This window comes from Hevea brasiliensis, chromosome 1 (genome assembly GCF_030052815.1).
Source record: "Hevea brasiliensis isolate MT/VB/25A 57/8 chromosome 1, ASM3005281v1, whole genome shotgun sequence".
Lineage (NCBI taxonomy): Eukaryota > Viridiplantae > Streptophyta > Magnoliopsida > Malpighiales > Euphorbiaceae > Hevea > Hevea brasiliensis.
In genome coordinates, this window is record NC_079493.1 from 24,989,363 (window position 1) to 25,011,126 (window position 21,764).

The 21,764-nt window shown below is 31.8% G+C and overlaps 2 protein-coding genes across 2 annotated transcripts; one reads left to right on the plus strand and one right to left on the minus strand.

The window, feature by feature from the left end:
* The first annotated feature begins 1,493 nt into the window (after positions 1 to 1,493).
* LOC110645011 (gamma-secretase subunit APH1-like) lies at positions 1,494 to 12,692 on the plus strand. Its single transcript, XM_021798004.2, has 6 exons — positions 1,494 to 1,675; positions 2,094 to 2,249; positions 10,161 to 10,246; positions 10,927 to 11,052; positions 11,309 to 11,436; positions 12,212 to 12,692. Exons 1-6 carry the CDS (start codon positions 1,563 to 1,565, stop codon positions 12,341 to 12,343), a joined length of 741 nt encoding a protein of 246 aa, XP_021653696.2. The 5' UTR covers positions 1,494 to 1,562; the 3' UTR covers positions 12,344 to 12,692.
* A 745-nt stretch (positions 12,693 to 13,437) lies between these two features.
* LOC110645014 (histidine protein methyltransferase 1) lies at positions 13,438 to 20,022 on the minus strand. Its single transcript, XM_058144931.1, has 8 exons — positions 19,854 to 20,022; positions 19,027 to 19,205; positions 18,776 to 18,838; positions 16,952 to 17,018; positions 16,681 to 16,781; positions 15,735 to 15,779; positions 14,653 to 15,123; positions 13,438 to 13,876 (listed from the first exon to the last, which is right to left on the minus strand). Exons 2-8 carry the CDS (start codon positions 19,159 to 19,161, stop codon positions 13,706 to 13,708), a joined length of 1,053 nt encoding a protein of 350 aa, XP_058000914.1. The 5' UTR covers positions 19,162 to 19,205; positions 19,854 to 20,022; the 3' UTR covers positions 13,438 to 13,705.
* Positions 20,023 to 21,764: the final 1,742 nt, after the last annotated feature.

Here is a 21,764-nt window from a genome sequence, read left to right on the forward strand (position 1 = left end):
ATAGAAATATAAAAAGAAAATTCTAGAAGTAATTCAATTCATTAACTTAAAAAAAAAAATTGGGGAGGAAATTATAATTCATTAGCTTTAAGTGAATTCTTTTGCAATTAATTATAAATATAAAAATCGTTGTAAATAATTTTATTTTTTTATATATAATTTTTTAGGAAATTAGAAAACAACTGGCTTTTTATTTAGATAAAATAGGTAGTAGATTTTTTATGTTAAGAAAGGAAATTTAATGATTATTTTATTTTTAATAAAATAAAATTTTTTTTGTAAAGAATAGTTATTAGACTAATTAATAATAATTTGTTTAGTAATAAAAATTAATAAATATAAATAAATAAAATTAAAAAATACAATAATTAGGCATAAAAAACAAACAAAAATATTATACGTTAAAGTGAATATTCAATTAATTGAACTAAATTTTCAAGTAATTTTATTATTAATAAATTCTAAAATTATTAAATAAATTAAATCTAAATTAAAAAATAAAATTAATTGAAATAAAAATATTTGATCTATTATTGATTATTATTAAATTAAAAAAAATTAAAAAATTATTAATTATTTAATAAAATATATTAATATTTTTTTATTTATAAAAAATAATAAATATGTTTTTATATTAATAAGATAATAATTATAAACAAAATATTATTAATAAAATTATAATTAATATATTAATTAATAAAAATTTAATTATTTCAATTACCAAATAAAAAATAAAAAAATTTTATTATTATTAATAAAACTTAAATTAAATTAAATTTACTCTTATTAAAATAATTAAATTTTATTTATTAATTTAATTATTTAATTATAATCGAATAACACACATCCCCAATTATATTTCAAGTAAAAAGGATAATATAGGGATATGATAATTTTTTTTTTCATAATTTAAGTGATACATGACTTATTTGTAAATCAATTTTCATATATTAATTTCTTTTGAATGTATATCAATATTTATATATCTATTTTCACAATTTAATATATTAAAATTATAATTAATTTAATAAATAATTCAAAAAAAAATTAAAAACTTTTATATAAAACCTTTATAAATAAAATTATATTTAAATTTAATTTTAAATAGTTCTCCATATTAATATTCTATATTATTTTTTTAAATATTTTCAACTGAAATTATATAATAAAAAATAAAAGTCTTCTCTTTTCATAAAATAAATTTTATTATATTTATTTTTATTGTTTATAAAATGACAATTCCGTTTACACTTTAATATAATTAATTAATAAAAAATAATGAATAATTTACATGCTTAAGTAAATTAAAAATAAATTATTCATTATAATTTTGATCAAAATTTGATTTATAACAAATATTATTTTAAAATATTATAGTCTAAAATGTAACAAAATTTTATATTTTTTGATAAAAAATTTCCAAATATTATTATTTTTTTAATTAAAATTGCATTCTAAATATTTTTTTCAATAAATTTTATTTATTTGGGGTTGTGCTTTTTAGCAATTAGCTACCTCGGCTTTACCACGCACAACTTTCAGGTGAGAAGAGAGGAGGGAAAATGACGGTAGCAGCAGGAATCGGATACGCCCTGCTTGCTTTAGGACCTTCTCTTTCACTCTTCATCTCTGTTATCTCCAAGAAGCCGTTCTTGATCCTCACTGTTCTCTCCAGGTTCATAATTTACTAACGCACCACCGATTTTCACTTTAATATCTCTTCTTTTACTCTGTTATATGATTCATTTCTTTTCTTATCAACATAAACTAAAAAAATTTGTCAAATTGAAAGGAAATTTCAAGAAAAGATTTTTTTTTGGGTACATTGTATTTTGGGGTAATTTGACTTTTAAAAGAGGATTGAATTTTTAGTTGCTAGGGTTTTCTGATTCTTGTGGGTGCAATTCCACTCAAGTTTATGTAAAATTTTCTTTTTGGGTGAGACTGATTGGGGCTAGCTACATCACATACTGCTAGCCTCTATCAATCTCGTATATAAAAACTGAAATGGGCATTGTTTAATTTCCTTTTTTTAATTCATTTCAATTTGTTTTTGCTGGCCTCTCATGGGTTTCTGCAATCAATTCATGTAGTACTCTGTTATGGCTTGTAAGTCTCATTGTGCTTTCGGGAGTTTGGAGGGCATTTCTTCCTCTAAAATCAACAGTATGGTGGCCATACGCATTACTTATAGTTTCATCAGTAAGTTTCCAGGAAGGGCTTCGGATTCTTTTTTGGAAAGTTTACAAGTAAGTTTATATCCTTGTACCTTTTCCTAGTCTGGTTTTTGTTATCCTTGTATGTGATGATGCCCTCAATACGTGTTTAATTACATTCATAGGTTAGAGCATTGGTTCCGTGTTGGTATAGCGGAAATCATTTTTGTAATGGGATGTGAATGTGATGCATGTGCTTGTTCCATGTATGTTATGTTTACGGATGAGGCTATCTTCCTGGTGAAACATATGCTTTTAGTGAAATTTGCTAACATACTGTGAGCTTTTGTACTTTATGTTCATAATGTATTTGTGAAGGATGATATTGGATGAATCATGAGGTTATTGGGTTCTACGAGTAATATTCATGATTTGCGTTTAATTGAGAAATCAATTTGACCAACTCAACTCAACTTAACTAAGCCTTTATCCCAAAAATTAAATTATTGGGGTAGGCTATATGAATTCTTTTTCTTCACTCTAAATGATTTTGGGTTAAATCCCTGAAAATGTGTAATGCTTCTAGGCCCTGTTATACTACTCTCCTCCAAGTCAATTTAGGTCTACCCCTTCTTTTCTTTCTATACTCTAACCCAATGTGCTCTACTTGTTTAACTGGAGTCTCCATATGTCTCCGCTTCACATGGCCAAACTACTTTAATCTCCCTTCTCTCAACTTATCCTCAATTGGCACCACTCTTATCTTTTCTCTAATACTCTCATTGCGGACTTTATCTAGTCTAGTATGGCCGCTCATCCACCTTAACATTTTCATCTCCGCAACTCTCATCTTAGACACATACGACTCTTTCAAAGCCCAACACTTACTACCATATAACATGGCCGGTCATATGGCTGTGCGGTAAATTTTTTTTTTCAACTTATTGGTAATCTTGCGATCACATAGAATTCCTGTGGCACATCTCCACTTCAACCATCTGGCTTTAACCCTATGACTAACATCCTTCTCACATCCTCCATCTACTTGAAGGATTGAGCCGAGATATTTAAAGTGATTACTTCGGGGCAATATCACTCTATCCAAACTAACTCCTTCCCTATCGCCAGTTCGGTCTTCAATGAACTTGCAATGCATGTATTCTGTTTTCGTTCTACTTAACTTAAAGCCCTTTGATTCTAGAGTATTTTTCTAAAACTCTAGCTTTCTATTGACTCATTCTCACTGCTCATCTATCAGAACTATATTATTCGCAAATATCATACACAAAGGGATACTCTCTTGTATATATTTCATCAATTCATCTAGAACTAATGTAAAAAGATAAGGGCTCACAATTTGAGCCTTGATGTAATCCAACTGAGATAGGAAAATCTCTTGTGTTCCCTCCCACTGTGCGCACAATAGTAGTTGCTCCTTCATACATATCTTTTAACACTCGTATGTACTTAATAGATACCCTTTTTTGTTCTAACACTCTCTATAAGACATCTATTGGAACATTATCATAAGCTTTCTCCAAATCGATAAAAACATATGTGGATCTTTATTCATATATTTATATTTCTCCATAAGGTTCTAATGAGAAAGATCGCTTTCATAGTTGAACGACCGGGCATAGAGCCAAATTAATTGGGAGAGATAGAAGTGTCATGACGTAGTCAATGTTCTACAACTCTCTCCTATAACTTCATAGCATGACTCATGAGTTTAATTTCCCTATAGTTTGAGCAACTCTGTATGTCTCCCTTACTTTTAAAAATAGGTACTAAAATACTCCCCCTCTATTCCTCAGGCATTTTCTTTGAGTTTAAAATCGGATTAAACAATTTAGTTAACTATGCCATTCTTACATCTCCCAAACACTTTCATATTTCAATTTGTATTTCATCGGGTCCACAGGCTTTATCCACTTTCATTCTCATAAGTGCTTCTTTTACTTCTGAAGATCTAATCCTTCTAGTGTAATACACATTCTTTTCTATTGCTCTGTAGTCTATATTCACGCTATTACCACTTTGATTATCATTAAAGAGATCATTAAAATAATTTTTTCATCTTTCTTTAATGTGCTCATTTTTCACCAACACTTTTCTTTCTTTATCCTTGATGCACCTAATTTGATTGAGATCTTGACATTTTTTTTCTCTCTTCCTTGTTAATTTATAAATATTTTTCTTCTCTTCTTTAATTTCAAGTTTCTCATATAACTTTTCAAAGGTCTGCACTCTTGCTTAACTAACCGCCTTTTTTGCCTCTTTCTTTGCTACCTTGTACTGTTCATAAGCCTCATTATTATCACATTTAGGTAATTTTTTATACCATTCCCTCTTTCTCTTCACTGTCTTTTGTGCTTCCTCATTTCATCACAATCTCTCTTTTGAGGGTGGTCTTTGTCCTCTAGACTCTCCAAATACTTTTTCTAACTACTTCTCTAATCTTTGATGCCATATGTATCCACATACTATTGGCCTCCACATCCAGATTTCATGCTTCAGACTCGATAAGCTCATTTTTGAATTTCACTTGTTTTACTCCTTTGAACTCCCACCTCTTTGTTCGAGGTATAATATTTTTTATAGCCTTACTTGAACTGTTCCTAAACTTGACATTCGGGACTACTAACTAATGTTGACTTGTTAAAGCTTCTCTCAGAATAACCTTGCAATTCTTGCATAGAGCTCTATTTATCTTCCTGGTTAAGAAGAAGTCAATTTGGCTTCTACGTTGTCCACTTTTGACAGTCACTAAATGCGACTCTCTTTTTATAAAGTAGATATTTGCTGGTATTAAGTCGTACGCCATGACAAAATCCAGGATGCTTTTCCCCTCCTAATTTCGGCTACCAAAACCAAAACCTCCAAGAACATTCTCATAACCTTGCCTATCACTTCCTACATGTCTATTCAAATCTCCACTGATTAAAACATTCTCTTCATTCGGTATGCTCTGCATTAGATTATTCATATTTTCTTAAAACCTTTGTTAACTTTCACTATCTAGTCCTATTTGTGGGGCATAAGTACTAACTATATTTATTGTTTCTCTTTCTACTAATAGTTTTACTAGTATAATTCTATCTCCTACTCTTTTCACAGTTATTACGGTATTTTTCAATTTGACCATTCTTTAATAATATAAAAATGAACTTAAGCAAGAAAGAATGAATACCAGTAGCTGCTAGTTCCATTTTGTGGAATTTTGGTCAATAATTTCCAATTTTTTTCTTGCAATTGGCATGCTTGTATAACTTCTTTATCCTCTTCCCTGCCGCCCTGCTGCCCCCCTCCCCCCAAGTGGTAGAGCTTTGATTACATTTTTGGGGGCCGAAACTAAATATTTTGTATGAGCACAATAACATATTATATCTTGTTGTTAAAACTACTATACTCAACTCAACCCAACTAAGCTTTTATCCCAAAAATTTATTGGGGACGGCTATATGGGTTATCGTTCTACACTCTAAACGATTTTGGGTTAAATCATCGGAAATGTGTAATGCTTATAGGTCATGTTGTACTACTTTCTTCCAAGTCAGTTTAGGTATACCTCTTCTTTTCTTTCTGTCCTCTAATCCAATGTGTTCTACTTGTCTAACTGGAACATATGTATGTCTACGATTCGCATGAATAAACCACCTCTATCTCCCTTCTCTACACTTATTCTCAATTAGCGCCACTCCTACCTTTTTCCTAATACTCTTATTGCGGACTTTATCTAGTCTAGTATAGTTACTCGTCCATCTTAACGTTCTCATTTCCGCAACTCTCATCTTAGATACATACGACTCTTTCATAGCCCAACACTCACTACCATATAACATGGCCGGTCGTATGGTTGTGCGGTAAAATTTTCCTTTCAACTTATTGGAAATCTTGCGATCACATAGAACTCCCGTGACACATCTCCACTTCAATTATTTGGCTTTAATCCTATGACTAATATCTTCCTTACATCCCCCATCTACTTGAAGGATTGAACCGAGATATTAAAAGTGATTCCTTTGGGGCAATATCACTCCATTCAAACTAATTTCTTCCCTATCACCAGTTCGGCTTTCACTGAACTTGCAATACATGTATTCTGTCTTCATTCTACTTAATTTAAAATCCTTCGACTCTAGAGTACTTCTCTAAAGTTTTAGCTTTTTATTAACTCATTCTCGCGTCTCATTTATCATAACTATATTATCCGCAAACATCATGCACCAAGGGATACTATCTTATATATGTTTTCTTAATTCATCTAGAACTAATGTAAAAAGGTAAGGGCTCACAGTTGAACCTTGGTGTAATTGAATTGAGATGGAAAAATCTCTCTGTCCCCTCCTACTGTGCGTACAATAGTAGTTGTTCCTTCATACATATCTTTTAACACTTGTATGTACCTAATAGATACCCTCTTTTGTTCTAACATTCTTTGTAAGACATCTCTTGGAACCCTATCACAAGCCTTCTCCAAATCGATAAAAACCATATGTAGATCTTTATTCATATTTCTATATTTCTCCATCAAGGTTCTAATGAGAAAGATCGCTTTCATAGTTAAACGACTGGGCATGAAGCCAAATTGATTGGGAGAGATAGAAGTGTCATGACGTAGTCGATATTCTACAACTCTCTCCCACAATTTCATAGTATGGCTCATGAATTTAATTTTCCTATAGTTTGAGTAACTCTATATATCTCTCTTATTTTTAAAAATAGATACTAAAATACTTCTCTTCAATTCCTCAGGCATTTTCTTTGAGTTTAAAATCTTTTTAAACAATTTAGTTAACCATATCATTCCCACATCTCCGAAAACTTCTACACTTCAATTGGTATTCCATCGAGTCCACAGGCTTTATCCACTTTCATTCTTTTAAGTGCTTCCTTTATTTTTGAAGATCTAATCTTTCTAGTGTAATTCACATTCTTTTCTATTGCTCTGTAGTCTGTATTTACGCTATTACCACTTTGATTATTATTAAAGAGATCATCAAAATAATTTCTCCATCTTTCTTTAATATCCACATTTTTCACTAACACTTTTCCTTCTTTATCCTTAATGCACCTAACTTGATTGAGATATTGGCATTTCTTTTAACTCCTCTTTGCTAATCTATAAATATCTTTCTCCCTTTTTTTAGTTCTAAGTTTCTCATATAACTTTTCAAAGGCCTGTGCTTGTGCTGGACTAACTGCCTTTTTTGCCTCTTTCTTTACTATCTTGTACTATTCATAAACCTCATTATTATCACACCTAGGTAATTTCTTATACCATTCTCTCTTTCTCTTCACTGCCTTTTGTACTTCCTCATTCCATTATCATCTCTCTTTTGAGGGTGGTCCATGTCCTCTAGGCTCTCCAAGTACTTTTCTAGTTACTTCTCTAATCTTTGATGCTATCTGTATCCACATACTATTGGCCTCTACGTCCAGCTTCCATGCTTCGAACTCGAGAAGCTCATTTTTGAATTTCACTTGCTTTACTCCTTTGAACTCCCACCACTTTGTTCGAGCTACAATATTTCTTCTAGCCTTACTTGTAATGTTCCTAAACTTGACATTCAAGACCATTAACTGATGTTGACTTGTCAAAGCCTTTCCCGGAATAACCTTGTAATCCTTGCATAGAGCTTTATTTGTCTTCCTGGTTAAGAGGAAGTCAATTTGGCTTCTATGTTGTCTACTTTTGAAAGTCACTAAATGTGACTTCCTTTTTATAAAGTAGGTATTTGCTTGTATTAAGTCGTATACTCAACTCAACTCAACTCAACTAAGCCTTTATTCCAAAAATTTGGGGTCGGCTATATGGATTCGCTTTCTCCACTCTGAACGATTTTGGGTTAAATCCTCAGAAATGTGTAATGCTTCTAGGTCATGTTGTACTACTCTCCTCCAAGTCAATTTAGGTCTACCCCTTTTTTTCTTTCTATCCTCTAACCTAATGTGCTCTATTTGTCTAATTGGACCCTCCGTATGTCTACGCTTCACATGACCAAACCACCTCAATCTCCCTTCTCTCAACTTATCTTCAATTGGCACCACTCCTACCTTTTCTCTAATACTCTCATTACAGACTTTATCTAGTCTAGTATGGCCACTTATCCACCTTAACATTCTCATCTCTGCAACTCTTATCTTAGATGCATACGACTCTTTCAGTGCCCAACACTCACAACCATATAATATAGCCGGTCGTATGGCTGTACGGTAAAATTTTCCTTTCAATTTATTGGGAATCTTACGATCATATAAAACTTCCATGGCACGTCTCTACTTCAACCATCCGGCTTTAATCCTATGACTAACATCCTCCTCACATCCCCCGTCTACTTGAAGGACTGAGTCTAGATATTTAAAGTGATTACTTTGGGACAGTACTACTCCATTCAAACTAAAACCAAAACCTCCATGAACATTCTATCACTTCCTACATGTTCATTCAAATATCCACCGATGAAAACATTTTTTTCAGTCGGTATGTTTTGCATTAGATCATTCATATCTTCCAAAAATCTTTGTTTACTCTCACTATCTAGTCCTATTTGTGGGGCATAAGCACTAACTGTATTTATTGTTTCTCCTTTTAGTACTAACTTTAGTAGTATAATTCTATCTCTTACTATTTTCACAACTATTATGGCATCTTTCAATATCCTGTCTATGATCACACCCACTCCGTTCTTGTTCCTCTCCTTTCTGGTAAATCATAGTTTATAATTTGAATTATCCACTTTCTTGCTTTTCTCTCCTACTCATTTAGTCTTATGAATACAAACAATATTCACCCTTCTCTTTTCCAAGGTATCCACAAGCTCCATTAATTTTCCTGTAAGTGATCCAACATTCCAAGTACCAATCCTGATTCTACTTCTATCTTGTTTCTTCCTAATTGATTTCCTTCTATGATATCTTCTGTTGTTCTCTATGTCTATCTTGTGTTCTGTTCCACTATCTGTTCTATTATCTGTTCTATGGACTAGCTTCTTTACTCACACCTGTCCATGATGTGGGAACCCTTGCTCATTTAATACCACATCTGGGCACCGGCATGGCGCGTCGCTTTCGGTGAACGCTCTACATCCTTGCATATTTCTCACTATACCTGGGCTTCGATGTAGCACGTCGTAAGTAGATGACACCTCAAGATTTATATCATAAGAATCCATATCATGAGGTGTGGTGAAATTTTTACGCTGGTTGTCACCTACCGCAACCCTCCTTCTTTATCTGGGTTTGGAATCAGCTAAGCATAAATTATTTAGGCGGAGTTTGTTAAAACTACTATATTTAAAAATAAATTTTTTGTCCAATAAAATTAAGTTCAAATAAAAGGTAAGTACACAAGGTAAGTACACAAATTTAATTGAGCATGTGCAATTAAATTGAAGTTTAAAAGATTTTTTATTTATTATTTTCAAATATTTACAGTTTATAAGTAAAAATTAATTAAAAATGCATAGGATTTAATATACAACAATTTAATAATAACATCATTGTTTTATAATTTTAGTGCATTCACACTCCAATTTTCTTAAATTATCTATATGTTCTTTCTTAATCAACCATGTTAGAATATGCATAACATTGCCATTTCATCAATTAAATGGAATGCCTATAAGAAATTTGAATAAACACACTGTCATTTTATTACGTGTAAATATGATTAATTTATCTTACTTTTCTTTAAAATTGTGCACAATAAAATCGTATGGGTGCCAATGAATAAATTTCTAAGACAAATTTATACCTTTTATATTTATGTACTATATATTATTTTTATTTATTTATTTATTCCGCCTCTGCCCCCCTTCCTTATGTCATTAAAAACATTAACCCTCTCATTTAACCTCAATATAGTATTTATAATATAAATACCTATGGATCAATGTGTGTTTTAACTTAAATTTTAGAATCCTCCATAGATACTCTAGTCTGTGATGTCTCCTACATAATTTTCTGACTTTTGTAACATCATTTTATTGTGGACTCATATAGGCGGTTGGAAGACATATTGGATGCTTTTGCTGATAGGGTCTCCAAACCACGCTTATTTCTGACAGATAAGATGCTGATTGCTTTAGGTAAGTTCTGAGGGACTATCAAGTTCATTTTATTTGCCAATTTCTATAGCCCTACAACTTCCCTATGAAATTGAAGCTTTGAACTTCCCCTTTTCCCCTTAGCCTGCAAAGAGGACAGCTGTGGACTCTTAAGTTGATGACATTTGCTGTTCTATATTTGAGAGAATGCAAATTGTTAAGTTCAACCATATCAGAAACGGAAAAAAGAAGTAAAACACTCTAATTAAAAGTGTGGCTTTCTGCAAATATTGGTTTATTTGTATCATGTATAGTAGAGTAGTTCCTCAACAATATGTCTTACCTTTAGCTACTCCCTACAGTATGAGGAGTGTCAATTGATGTGTCATAACAGAATTTTAGGTTTTATTGACTGACCTGTCTTGAATAGAATTTGAATTAATGTTCATAAACATTATCAAGCTTTTGTTGGGCCAGGATCTCACCAATTCTGACCTCATGGTGAATTTCAACTTAAAGTGTATAGTTAGTTGGATGACGATCAAACAAAGAGTTGGGAATATTCTCATACTGTTATGATATATCATATACAAGTGCCACATGCGTGGGGTGCTTTTTTTTACAAAGTACTAATTCAATAAAGATCATTATGCCTATTCTGTCTCTATATCTTTTTTTGATTGTTTGATGTGTGAGCTATTGTTGCTTAATCAATTGTGCAGCTGGTGGTTTAGGTCATGGTGTAGCCCATGCTGTGTTTTTCTGTCTTAGCCTTTTAACACCAGCATTTGGCCCAGCGACATTCTTTGTTGATAGTTGTTCACAGATTCCATTTTTTCTTGTTTCTGGTAAGTTTCTAATAAAAATATGTTGTGTACATTTTATTTGCTTTGGACGATATGAAATTAGATTAAGCACATCATGCAATCTATTAATTTATTTATTTATTATGTGACTAAGTTGATTAGGAATGGTTAAGAGGTTATTGATGTGGGGTTTCTGATGAATTAAGTTTGATTTGAGTCTCCAGTAGTGTGCAAATATGTTAAAAACTAATTTGGATTTATGTTGATTTTCTCTAACTATTTTAGTCTTATATTGCAGCTATTATTGCGCTTGCATTCGTTACAATTCACACTTTCTCAATGGTCATCGCATTTAATGGGTATGCAGAAGGGAACAGAATAGACCAATTTTTTGTCCCCATAGTTCATCTTGTTGCAGGATTGGTGGTAAAAGCATAAAGCTCTTTTCTTCTTCTTTACATATTCATTCCATTTATTATGTATAAATTTATCCTGATTTATATTTGCTACAATCTTGGCAAGTTGAAATTAGAAAACAAATAATTTTCTAAACAGCAATACAGTAGCACCAGTTGTGTTATATATTGCATAGGCTTGGCAATCCAACCATTGGACCTTAACATTGGAAAGTTTTGAACTTTGGATCATTGGAGTTGATTTTGGAATGTGATTTTTGTGGGCTACAATTTTGTCCAGAGTGTGGAATGTGATTGGTAGGGATTTATGTAATTCAAAAATCTAAAACTCTTAAATGAATCGTTACCAGTTTTTTTATTTTTATTTTTATTTTTTAGCAACAAGATAATTGAGAGGGTTATGTTATTAAACAACTAAAATGATACATGAAAACAGAGTGTGGAATCAATTAAAAATAGTTTGAACAAGGGAAGTGTACGTTGGAAGTCTCAGTTGGAGATTTGGAGTTGGTATTGCAAGCTAAAAATTTTTTTGAAGCTGGGCAAGTGAGAGAGAGAGAGAGAGAGAAAAAGATTGCTTGAATCATTTCATTTGGGAAGGCTCCTTAGGATATTCTATCATGCATTTTGATTATGATTCGTGAGTAATTGCTTATGCTTGCATTCATTGGGATTGGACTACATATTGTTTAATTTTTTTTTTTTAATCCTCAATGCATAATTACGTGATGTTATTTGTAGTTGCTGCTTGAATTACTCTTAACTTCTCTTATTAACATTTGTAGACACTGGCCAATTTTGCATATGGGGGTTGCATTGTTGGGATTCCTCTTCTTTATCTCATGGCACTATTAACCTTATTGCATTGTGGGAAAATGGTGTGGAGAAGATTAACAGAAAATGGAAGCACGCAGTGATTAATGGTGAACATATGTTTGTAAAGTCTCATCATCTTTATTCCAGTCAATAGTGTGAATTCCTCCTGTGGAATTGTACAATCAAGAGCACCGAAGACTTTACTTTGCAGATGAAAGACGTGTTTTGTTTATGTTGCGAGTACACTGCAGGATCCAAGTACGTACGTTATTCAAGCTTTATCATTACAAAAACCCAGATGCTCCTGAGACTCATTCAAAGATGATGTTTTGTAATAGATTATGCAGCTCAAGTTCTAATATGAATTCCTATTTCAGCTTGAAATCCTTAACTTGCTTTGTGGGAAGATAATTTATATTGCAATCGAATTGTGTAACATGGTGCCTTACACATCCTACTCTAAGCACAATGATCGACTCTTTCTTCCTCATCAGAAGAGCTAGAAAGCATGTCTTCCTTCTTTATTTCTATAGTTATCCAACTCAATCCAATATAGAAACATGATTTTACTTGTAAAACAACTACTTCCTTTTGAATTAATTTTGTTTAATTAAACCATGAAAAACAAAAAAAGAACTTAAAATAAGGTCAAGAAAAAGAGAGAAAAAACATCAAACAAGTGGGAGTAACATGTGAGAACAAGGACGCGAACATGGTGTCATGAATAATATACAATTAGGTAAATCTTCACTCTCTCCATAGTTAGTAAACCTGGGTTGAATCGAATAATCAAATTAGTGAATTAATTTTTAAATTGATCAGATTTATAATTAAATCAAATAAGAAATAATTATAAATCAAATAAGAAATAATTCAGTGTAATATGTCAACTTAATAGTTAAATCAATAAAGTGTTATGACTCAGTTAATTCGATCAGTTTAATTATTTAATAATTTTTTAAATTTTATTTTAAATAATTAAAATATAATTAATTAATTATATTTATTTATATTATAAATATTATATTTGATTAATTTTAAATTATTCATCAGTTGAATCACTATCTTACCGACTCCGTTCGTTGAGTCAACATTTAAACCGTATTTAATACAATGTTCTTCACATATATTATTGCATATTCAAATTTATATATAAAAAAATCAATGAAAAATAAGAAACAAGTAAATAATTGGGTACAAACAACATGATTTGAACCTTAGATTTACTGAAAGTTTTGATTTACAAACAAAAATGTACAGACTCTTACAAAGATTTTTTTTTTCCTTTTAAAAGAAAAAAAGAATTACACAAGGCAGCAAAATTAGATGCCTACTGGGTAAACATTTAAATTCTGATTCCATTATTATGCAAGAAAATTAAAAAAAATTAGGACGCTTGTGATCTGTAATATACAAATACAGTATTTAGAGCAAAATAGAATCTGTAATTCTGAAGTTGATGTTCACTTGAGAAAGAACTTCCAAACATCTCTCTCAGTCATCTCCTTCACTAAATGGGCTCCAAAAATGCCCTCTTCATCTACCAGACCTTTCAGGTGTCTTGCTCCATTATTGAAACCAACATAATTTCTCTTTGTTGCCAAGTATAATACTCCATATGGGGGCCTCAAGCACTAGTTTTTCCAAAAATAAATAAGTAAATAAAATTAAAAATAACACAATATTAATAATCCAAATTTTGATTTATAAAACATCGTTCGCAGGCAGTCATCTATCTATATCTATCATGCATGTAAATTTTCAACTTAATCAGATACTAACAAGGGTAATATCTAAATGTTTCTTAAAATCAAAGTTTTTACATTATAAGCAGAAGATCAGGATCAAAATTGTTTGACAAAATAAAATACTAACTAGACAATAGCATCAAATCCAGAGATTGATTTTAGGTAAGTTCAACCATAAAAGATAGCAAAGGGTAGGGATAAAAATTGCAGGCATCAACAGAGCTCAGCTGCACACACAAGTGAGCTCCCCATTCCAGCATTTGTCAGTATGCTACTGACACCATCATTAATGTATTATTAAAATGTAAAACCTAACAATTTATTTGTTCATTGTATCATTGGTCTGTTATTGTCACAGCAACTTCACTGAACTTGCATAACTTTTCATCAAGTTCTGAAAGCTTAGTCATCAGGAAATCAACCAACTACATACAGTATTTTCAATGATTCACAAATTCATGACAAATTTGCCTCAAAATGTGAATGAAGTCCAAGTTTATCCTTCTGAGACTTATCCCAAATAAAGAAATTTATTTTCCCTCTGCTCTCTCAAATTCCATGTTATATGTCTTGTCACCTTAGTCAATGAATTGCTAATGCAGATGGTGCTTTCCATATAAACAAAACAAAAGGATCATGCATCAGGAAGCCAACCAACTAACCTTTTTAATGAGAGCATATAGCTTCTTCAAAGAGGTCACTGAGTAGGGGATATCTGTCATCAGAATAACATCATACCCGCCTTCACCATGATCTATCTCACTAGCCCTCTCCCATGCACGGCTTCCAGAAAGCTTTCTTGATCGCCTTGAGGAAGTTTCCTGAACTATGATGCTACCATCAACGCTACTACATCCATCCATGAAATCCTCCTCAGAGAAGCTCAGGCTCATCCCTGTTGTCACTTCAAAGGCATCATTCCTCACAACAGATAAGACTGATGGAAGTTCTTCCCAGTCTCCAGCATAGAAATGCACTGATGGGGAAAGAGGATATCTTGATGGAGTAAGAGGGCTCTCTGGCTGTCGGCTCTGGCTGTCCCGAGCTTGCTCAAGATTAGCAAGGACATTTGGTATAGTTGTGCACCTTATGGTTTCTGCATTCAGGTCTTGGAAGTGAACCACACAAGCTCCCTGTGAAACAGCTAGTTAGCTTCAACTGACACAATTTCAATTAAGTTATCATAAAAAGTCTTTGAGAAAAGATAAAAGAAGCTGGAGAAAAAAAAATCAGTCTCATTCAATTCATTGGTCTGTACTCTACAAGGATAGGAATAACTTTCAAATCACACAATTCAAGCTTAAAAAAGGCCTGACCTACTCAGATTTAAAGGGATTGCAGAAGGGAATATCAGATAGTTTTATTTGAATTATATGTGTTGCACAAGTGCTTTCAAATACGAAACAGGATCTGAACCATATTAGCTATCTATATCAGAAATTGGGATGGTCATATGGCTTTCCATCTTAAGAGGAACTTAGTAAAACAAGTGGTTTACAGGCAAATAGTACTTGATATTCAAGACAATATGGAAATCTCCATATTTCAACAAATATTCAAGACAACGAGTTGCCCCCACAAAAAATAAAAAGCTTTGAATTTTCTAGTAGTCACAAGCTAGTTAAAGTTAACAAGCCAGATACAACAAGAAATAAGCCACTGTATTCACATTTTTTGACATAATAATAACTTAAGAATTAATGCACAATAGGAGGAATGTTGTGATATGGTCAATGGCATATACCTTGAGGCAAGCAAAAATTCCTGGGAGACCATAGCCACAACCAAGCTGTAAAAATACAAATAAAAAAGATCAACTGTCAGCTGATATTGTTCATTACTTCAAATTATAAAAGCGTTATCATAGTTGCATGATATCAAGAAAAGCTATTAGGTCCTAAATATCCTCAGGAAAGGAAAGTAATAACAGTACTTTATTGTTCAATAATGAATGGTGAACGCTAATAAGAAAATTTAAGGAAGTTCAGAGGCACAACTAGGACATTGGTCTGAATCCAAAAGGTATTCAACAAAGAAAACACTTAAATATAACTTTCTAATGGAAGGCACCAACAAGCAATTTTTTGAAATTGGATCTAGATAACAAATAATAAATTCTGAATTAGGTTTAATCCAGGCAATGCCAGCCAATTTCATTTAGTCTATTATAATACCACAAAAAAAAAAAGAAATCAAAGAACATAGAAACAAGTGCAGGCTCCAACAAAGTTTTTATTTTCCAGTTAGATTAAGGTAAATAAAGTATTTCAATCTGGTTTAAGGAGTAAGGCTACATACATTAACCCTCCCCACATCCCACAAAGGTGGGATGCTTTGTGCACTAGGTTATCCTTTCTTTTTTTTTTTTTTTACTCTAGACAAAGCCAGCCAATTCTTCTTTATGTCATACAATGCCACCAAAAGAACCTATTTCTCATAGCATCTTTCCAATTAAAATATCATGTTCACGATAAGATGATATCTCATGCTATTTAACATATTACCAAATACAGGCTTTTGCTAATGGTTAAAAATGTCTATCTGTGCGCACACACATGCATGTGTGTTATGGCAAGTTGAGTAACTTATTAGGGCCTCTCTAGACCATGAATGCAACCAGGAAGACCTTAAAACATAAGGTCAAAGCATAGATAAATCACATAGCAAAATTTTTTCATTAACTTAATTACCTCAAGTACCCTCTTGCCTCTAAAACTCAGTTGTCCATCGCGAATCTCATGCTTAAGGACATTTACAAGATCAATAGAGTTGTCCCAAGATTTCACAGACCCTGCAAAACCAGAAGGGTCTAGCATCAGCACCTGATCCAATAAATTCAATTTTTGTACACTGAAGTATATCATTGAGTAGTGTATACTAAATATTCATACATATGATAACTGAAAAACTGAAATGAACAATTTCATTTTGGAGTGCTTGCTGGAAATCTGATATACTTACCATCAGGCTTTGCAGATATCATTTCAGAACCAGTGAACCCAATAATATCAGCAACACTAATTCTTCCCTGTAAGAAAGATTCAAGTGCATAAACCACAAGAGATTATAACAGGGTGAAAGAATTTTTTTTGAAGCTATCAATTGCGACATTCCTGGATTTGCTATGGCATACGACCTAATACTAGCAAATACCTACTTTATAAAAAGAGAGTCACATTTAGTAACTTTCAAAAGTGGGTAACATAGAAGCTAAATCGACTTTCTCTTAACCAGGAAGACAAATAGAGCTCTATGCAAGGATTACAAGGTCATTCCAGGAGAGGCTTTAGCAAGTCAGCATTGGTAGACTCTTATCTTAATAAGCGAGACATACAGAGTTACTCAAACTATGGAGGAATTAAACTCATGAGTCATGCTATGAAGTTGTGGGAGAGAGTTGTGAAGCATCGACTACGTCATGATACTTCTATCTCTCTCAATCAATTTGGCTTCATGCCCGGTCGTTCAATTATGGAAGCGATCTTTCTCATTAGAAGCTTGATGGAGAAATATAGAGATGTGAAGAAAGATCTACACATGGTTTTTATTGATTTGGAGAAGGCTTATGATAGTGTTCCAAGAGATGTCTTATAGAGTGTGTTAGAACAAAAGAGGGTATCTATTAGGTACATACCAGTGTTGAAAGATATATACGAAGGAGCAACTACTATTGTGTGCACAGTGAGAGGGGACACGAGATTTTCCGATTTCAATTGGATTACACCAAGGATCAGCTATAAGCCCTTACCTTTTTACATTAGTTTTAGATGAATTGACGAAACATATACAAGAGAGTATTCCTTAGTGCATAATGTTTACGGATGATATTGTTCTGATAGATGAGACGCGAGAAGGAGTCAATAGAAAGCTAAAGCTTTGGAGAAATACTCTAGAGTCAAATGGCTTTAAGTTAAGTAGAACGAAGACAAAATACATTGCAAGTTCAGTGAAGGCCAAACTGGTGATAGGGAAGGAGTTAGTTTGGATGGAGTGGTACTGTCCCAAAATAATCACTTTAAATATCTCGGCTCAATCCTTCAAGAAGATAGGGAATGTGAGGAGGATGTTAATCATAGGATTAAAGCCGGATGGTTGAAGTGGAGACGTGTCATGGGAGTTTTATGTGATCGCAAGATTCCCAACAAGTTGGAAGGAAAATTTTACCGTACAGCCATATAACCGGCTATGTTATATGGTAGTGAGTGTTGGGCACTGAAGGAGTCGTATGCGTCTAAGATATGAGTTGCAGAGATGAGAATGTTAAGGTGGATGAGTGGCCATACTAGACTAGATAAAGTCCGTAATGAGAGTATTAGATAAAAGGTAGGAGTGGTGCCAATTGAGGTAAGTTGAGAGAAGGGAGATTGAAGTGGTTTGGTCATGTGAAGCGTAGACATACGGAAACTCCAGTTAGACAAGTAGAGCACATTAGGTTAGAGGATAGAAAGAAAAAAAAGGAGTAGACCTAAATTGACTTGGAGGAAAGTAGTACAATATGACCTAGAAGCATTATAAATTTTTTAGGATTTAACCCAAAATCGTTTAAAGTGGAGAAAGTGAATCCATATAGCCGATCGCAAATTTTTGGGATAAAAATTTAGTTGAGTTGAGTTGAGTTTATCAATTGCGACATTCAGAAGTTATACAACATGGGTTTTATAACAACTAAACCGCAAAAGGATGGTCACCTAATCAGAAATAAATTCCCATTAGCATTAGTATTTGGCGAAAAGGACAATCAATTGCTACATATAAAAGAAAACACCAAAAGAGGATTTCACATACCTTGAACACATTAAGCCCTTGCATTTCTACATTATCCTCAGCATACTTATAAGGGTGCGCCATCTGCAGAGCAGAAAATAGGAAGCACATCAATTAAGGACAAATCCTAAATTCCCACTCCCCACCAAAAAAGTCAAATCAAAACAACCTTGTAAAATGGTAAGACTTAGCTTCCATTTCTTTTATCAGACGATACACTCAGAATTAGGGGAGGGAGGATTGATACTTGAATATAAGAAGAGGAAGTCTACCTTTGAGGGGAGAATCTCAACTGCATGAGAAGGGAGATGCACATCTCTATCTGAGACATTGGTGATGCTGTGACTGGCTCGGTCATGAGGCAACCAGCCAGGTAAACACTGTGAAAGCAATGATGGTGCACGCATTGTGCCTTATTTCTTAAAAAAGAGTTATTGAGCAAGAACACAACCTGCAAATGACACCATTTCATACCATCAATCTACTAAGTAATCTGAGCTATGGTACCATGTACAGAATTCATAGAAATTCAAAACATCAACCATTCAACATCATTCAGTAGACTAACAAGAAAGATGGGAGATGGGGGCAAAAACAAGAAAGGAAATAGATTATTCAGAACCATATAAGAAAGAGGTATCACGTATGCAATCCCAGCCCAATACAGTAAACACGAGAATATAACTAAATATGTACCTTACAAACAATTGAAATCCTCATAATTTGAATAATTAATAAACTATTGGAAAAGGCATATTAAAAACCCTGTAGTTCTCACATATAGCAGGCCAAGCAAAATAACATCACATACATTCAAGAAACAAAAACAATAGATGAGTTAGATATAAATAATCAGCAAGATTAACGAAAATCAATTACAAAAAGCAAAGAAATGGGATAATCTGCACGTAAACAATGTCTATCAATGCCAGAATTTCAAGGCTCCATTAAAATTGAACACTATGAAAATCTAAATGGAAAAAAAAAAAAAAAAAAAAAAACCCTCTCTTCTTGAATTTCCTTCAAGAGCAAAATCAGAAACTGCAGCAATTTGCATATGCATTACAAACTTAAATCACTCATTAAAACAAAAACTCACCCAGAAAGAAGAAGAGAAAGGATAGTGATTTATGAGCAAGAATTTCACTATGGAAAAATTGATTGCCACAAATAACCCTTTTATATTACAAGGTGTACAAACTAAAGAAGATCAAGGAAAATCTGCAATTTCAGAGAAAACAGCGTTTACATTTAGAGTAAAAAAAATCACTCTTCACCACCAAAAATAGGGGACACAAAGAAGCTTCTGATTCAGGCCTCAGAACTGCAACATCTTCTTTCCCATAATGCCCTTCGGTATTTCCCATAATAACGGGATTGCCGCTACTGTTCTCCTGGCTTCTGCAGTGACAGTTTGGTAGATATTAGCAAGAGAGAGGGCATTTGTTCAAGAAGGGCCATTTTATTAATTCTATTTTTGCTAAATTCCACAATTAATAGATTTTGTTTTCTCACTCTCCTGCCTTAATTTGTCAAATATTGAATATATATATATATGTAAACAAAAATATAGTTATTATAAATTTATAATATATTGTGATACATGCTTCAATATTATATGGATAGTGAAAAAAAATCTCAATTCAAAAAATGGAAAAAATTATATATATTTATAATATATTTAAATTTTATTGATATTCGAATTTAAAATCTTATTAATCTAAATATATTTTATATAATTAAATTAAATATTAATAGTAAATTATATATCTTTAATATTTTTGAAAATTAATGATAGTGATTATATATTTAAGATGTGAATTTTGACATTATATTTTTTTTAGGGATAGTAATGAGTAGAGTTTTTGCGAGTATATAACTTGATTGAATTCTAGTAAGATAGATTAAAAATTAATTTGAATTTGAGAAATAATACCAGTGATGAGTTTATGATGAATATGAGTTTTGTATATTAGATATCCATTATCCGAAATTATTTATATAAACACTTAATTAAATATAAAATATATGTTTTTTATAATAATATTTATAAATTTTTTATTTTAAATAAAATAGAATTTGAATATTTTATGAAATTATTAAATTTTTAAAATATAAATTATCAATAAAAAATAATTTTTAGATAATTTTTTAATTAAAATATATAAAATTACGGACCTCAGATCCTTATCAAGCTATGCAATCTTGCTTTTAAATACATGTTCGAGCAAATGCAAAAAAAAAAAAAAAAAAAAATTTTTTTTTCCGTTTTAAAGTCAAGACTTGACTCAATCTTTGAGTCAATGCGTTATCCGATGAGGGGACAAGAAAACTAGGAGTGCATGGAGAAGCTGACGATGTCATGAGATCAGAGGATAAATTTTAATTGAATTTAAAATTATTTAAATTTTAAAAATATTAATTAAATTCAAATTAAGATAGTATACTTTCATGGGTACTCTGTGTATTGGAATCCTTATTATTATTATTTTTTATTTAGCATTCCTATTAAAATCTTATCCATTTAAATGTTGAATTTAATTGACTATTCCATCTATATGGTATTATAGTGATTATCAAAATACTAGGCATACCTTTATTTACTCTATATGAAAAAAATAATTAATTTTAAAAGGAAAGAAAAAAAAAATTCACTTCACTCTTTTTTTAGCTGCTAAACTTAAAATTTTTATAATTTAAAAATAATTTTCATATTATTAATAAATTCACTTTTTAAATTTAAAAAATATATTTTATATTTAATTAATAAATAAATTGAAACATTTTGACCTATCAGATTTAATTCAATGATATAGAAGTCGTTTTAAAAATTATGAATAAGTTTTAATACCAAATTTGAATCAAATGTATAAAACAATAAAACCTTTTCCATTTTTTTTCATAAATGTAATTTTATTTTATTTTTTTCTCATTCACACTCCTTAATATGTAGAGTTAATAACAAATCAAAATGAATGATCAAAGAGACTGATGAACGCCTTTTTTTTTT

Bases quoted from the DNA above. Each gene is read 5' to 3' on its own strand.
- LOC110645014 (XM_058144931.1), bottom strand. From the start codon at position 19,161: ATGCGTGCACCATCATTGCTTTCACAGTGTTTACCTGGCTGGTTGCCT. The intron at 15,780-16,680 runs GTAATTAAGTTA...GTATTTTTACAG, and splicing joins GAGGCAAGAGGGTACTTGAG to CTTGGTTGTGGCTATGGTCT. The intron at 13,877-14,652 runs GTTAGTTGGTTG...TGGAAAAACTAG, and splicing joins TATATGCTCTCATTAAAAAG to TGCTTGAGGCCCCCATATGG.
- LOC110645011 (XM_021798004.2), top strand. From the start codon at position 1,563: ATGACGGTAGCAGCAGGAATCGGATACGCCCTGCTTGCTTTAGGACCT. The intron at 1,676-2,093 runs GTTCATAATTTA...CAATTCATGTAG, and splicing joins ATCCTCACTGTTCTCTCCAG to TACTCTGTTATGGCTTGTAA. The intron at 11,437-12,211 runs GTAAAAGCATAA...TAACATTTGTAG, and splicing joins ATCTTGTTGCAGGATTGGTG to ACACTGGCCAATTTTGCATA.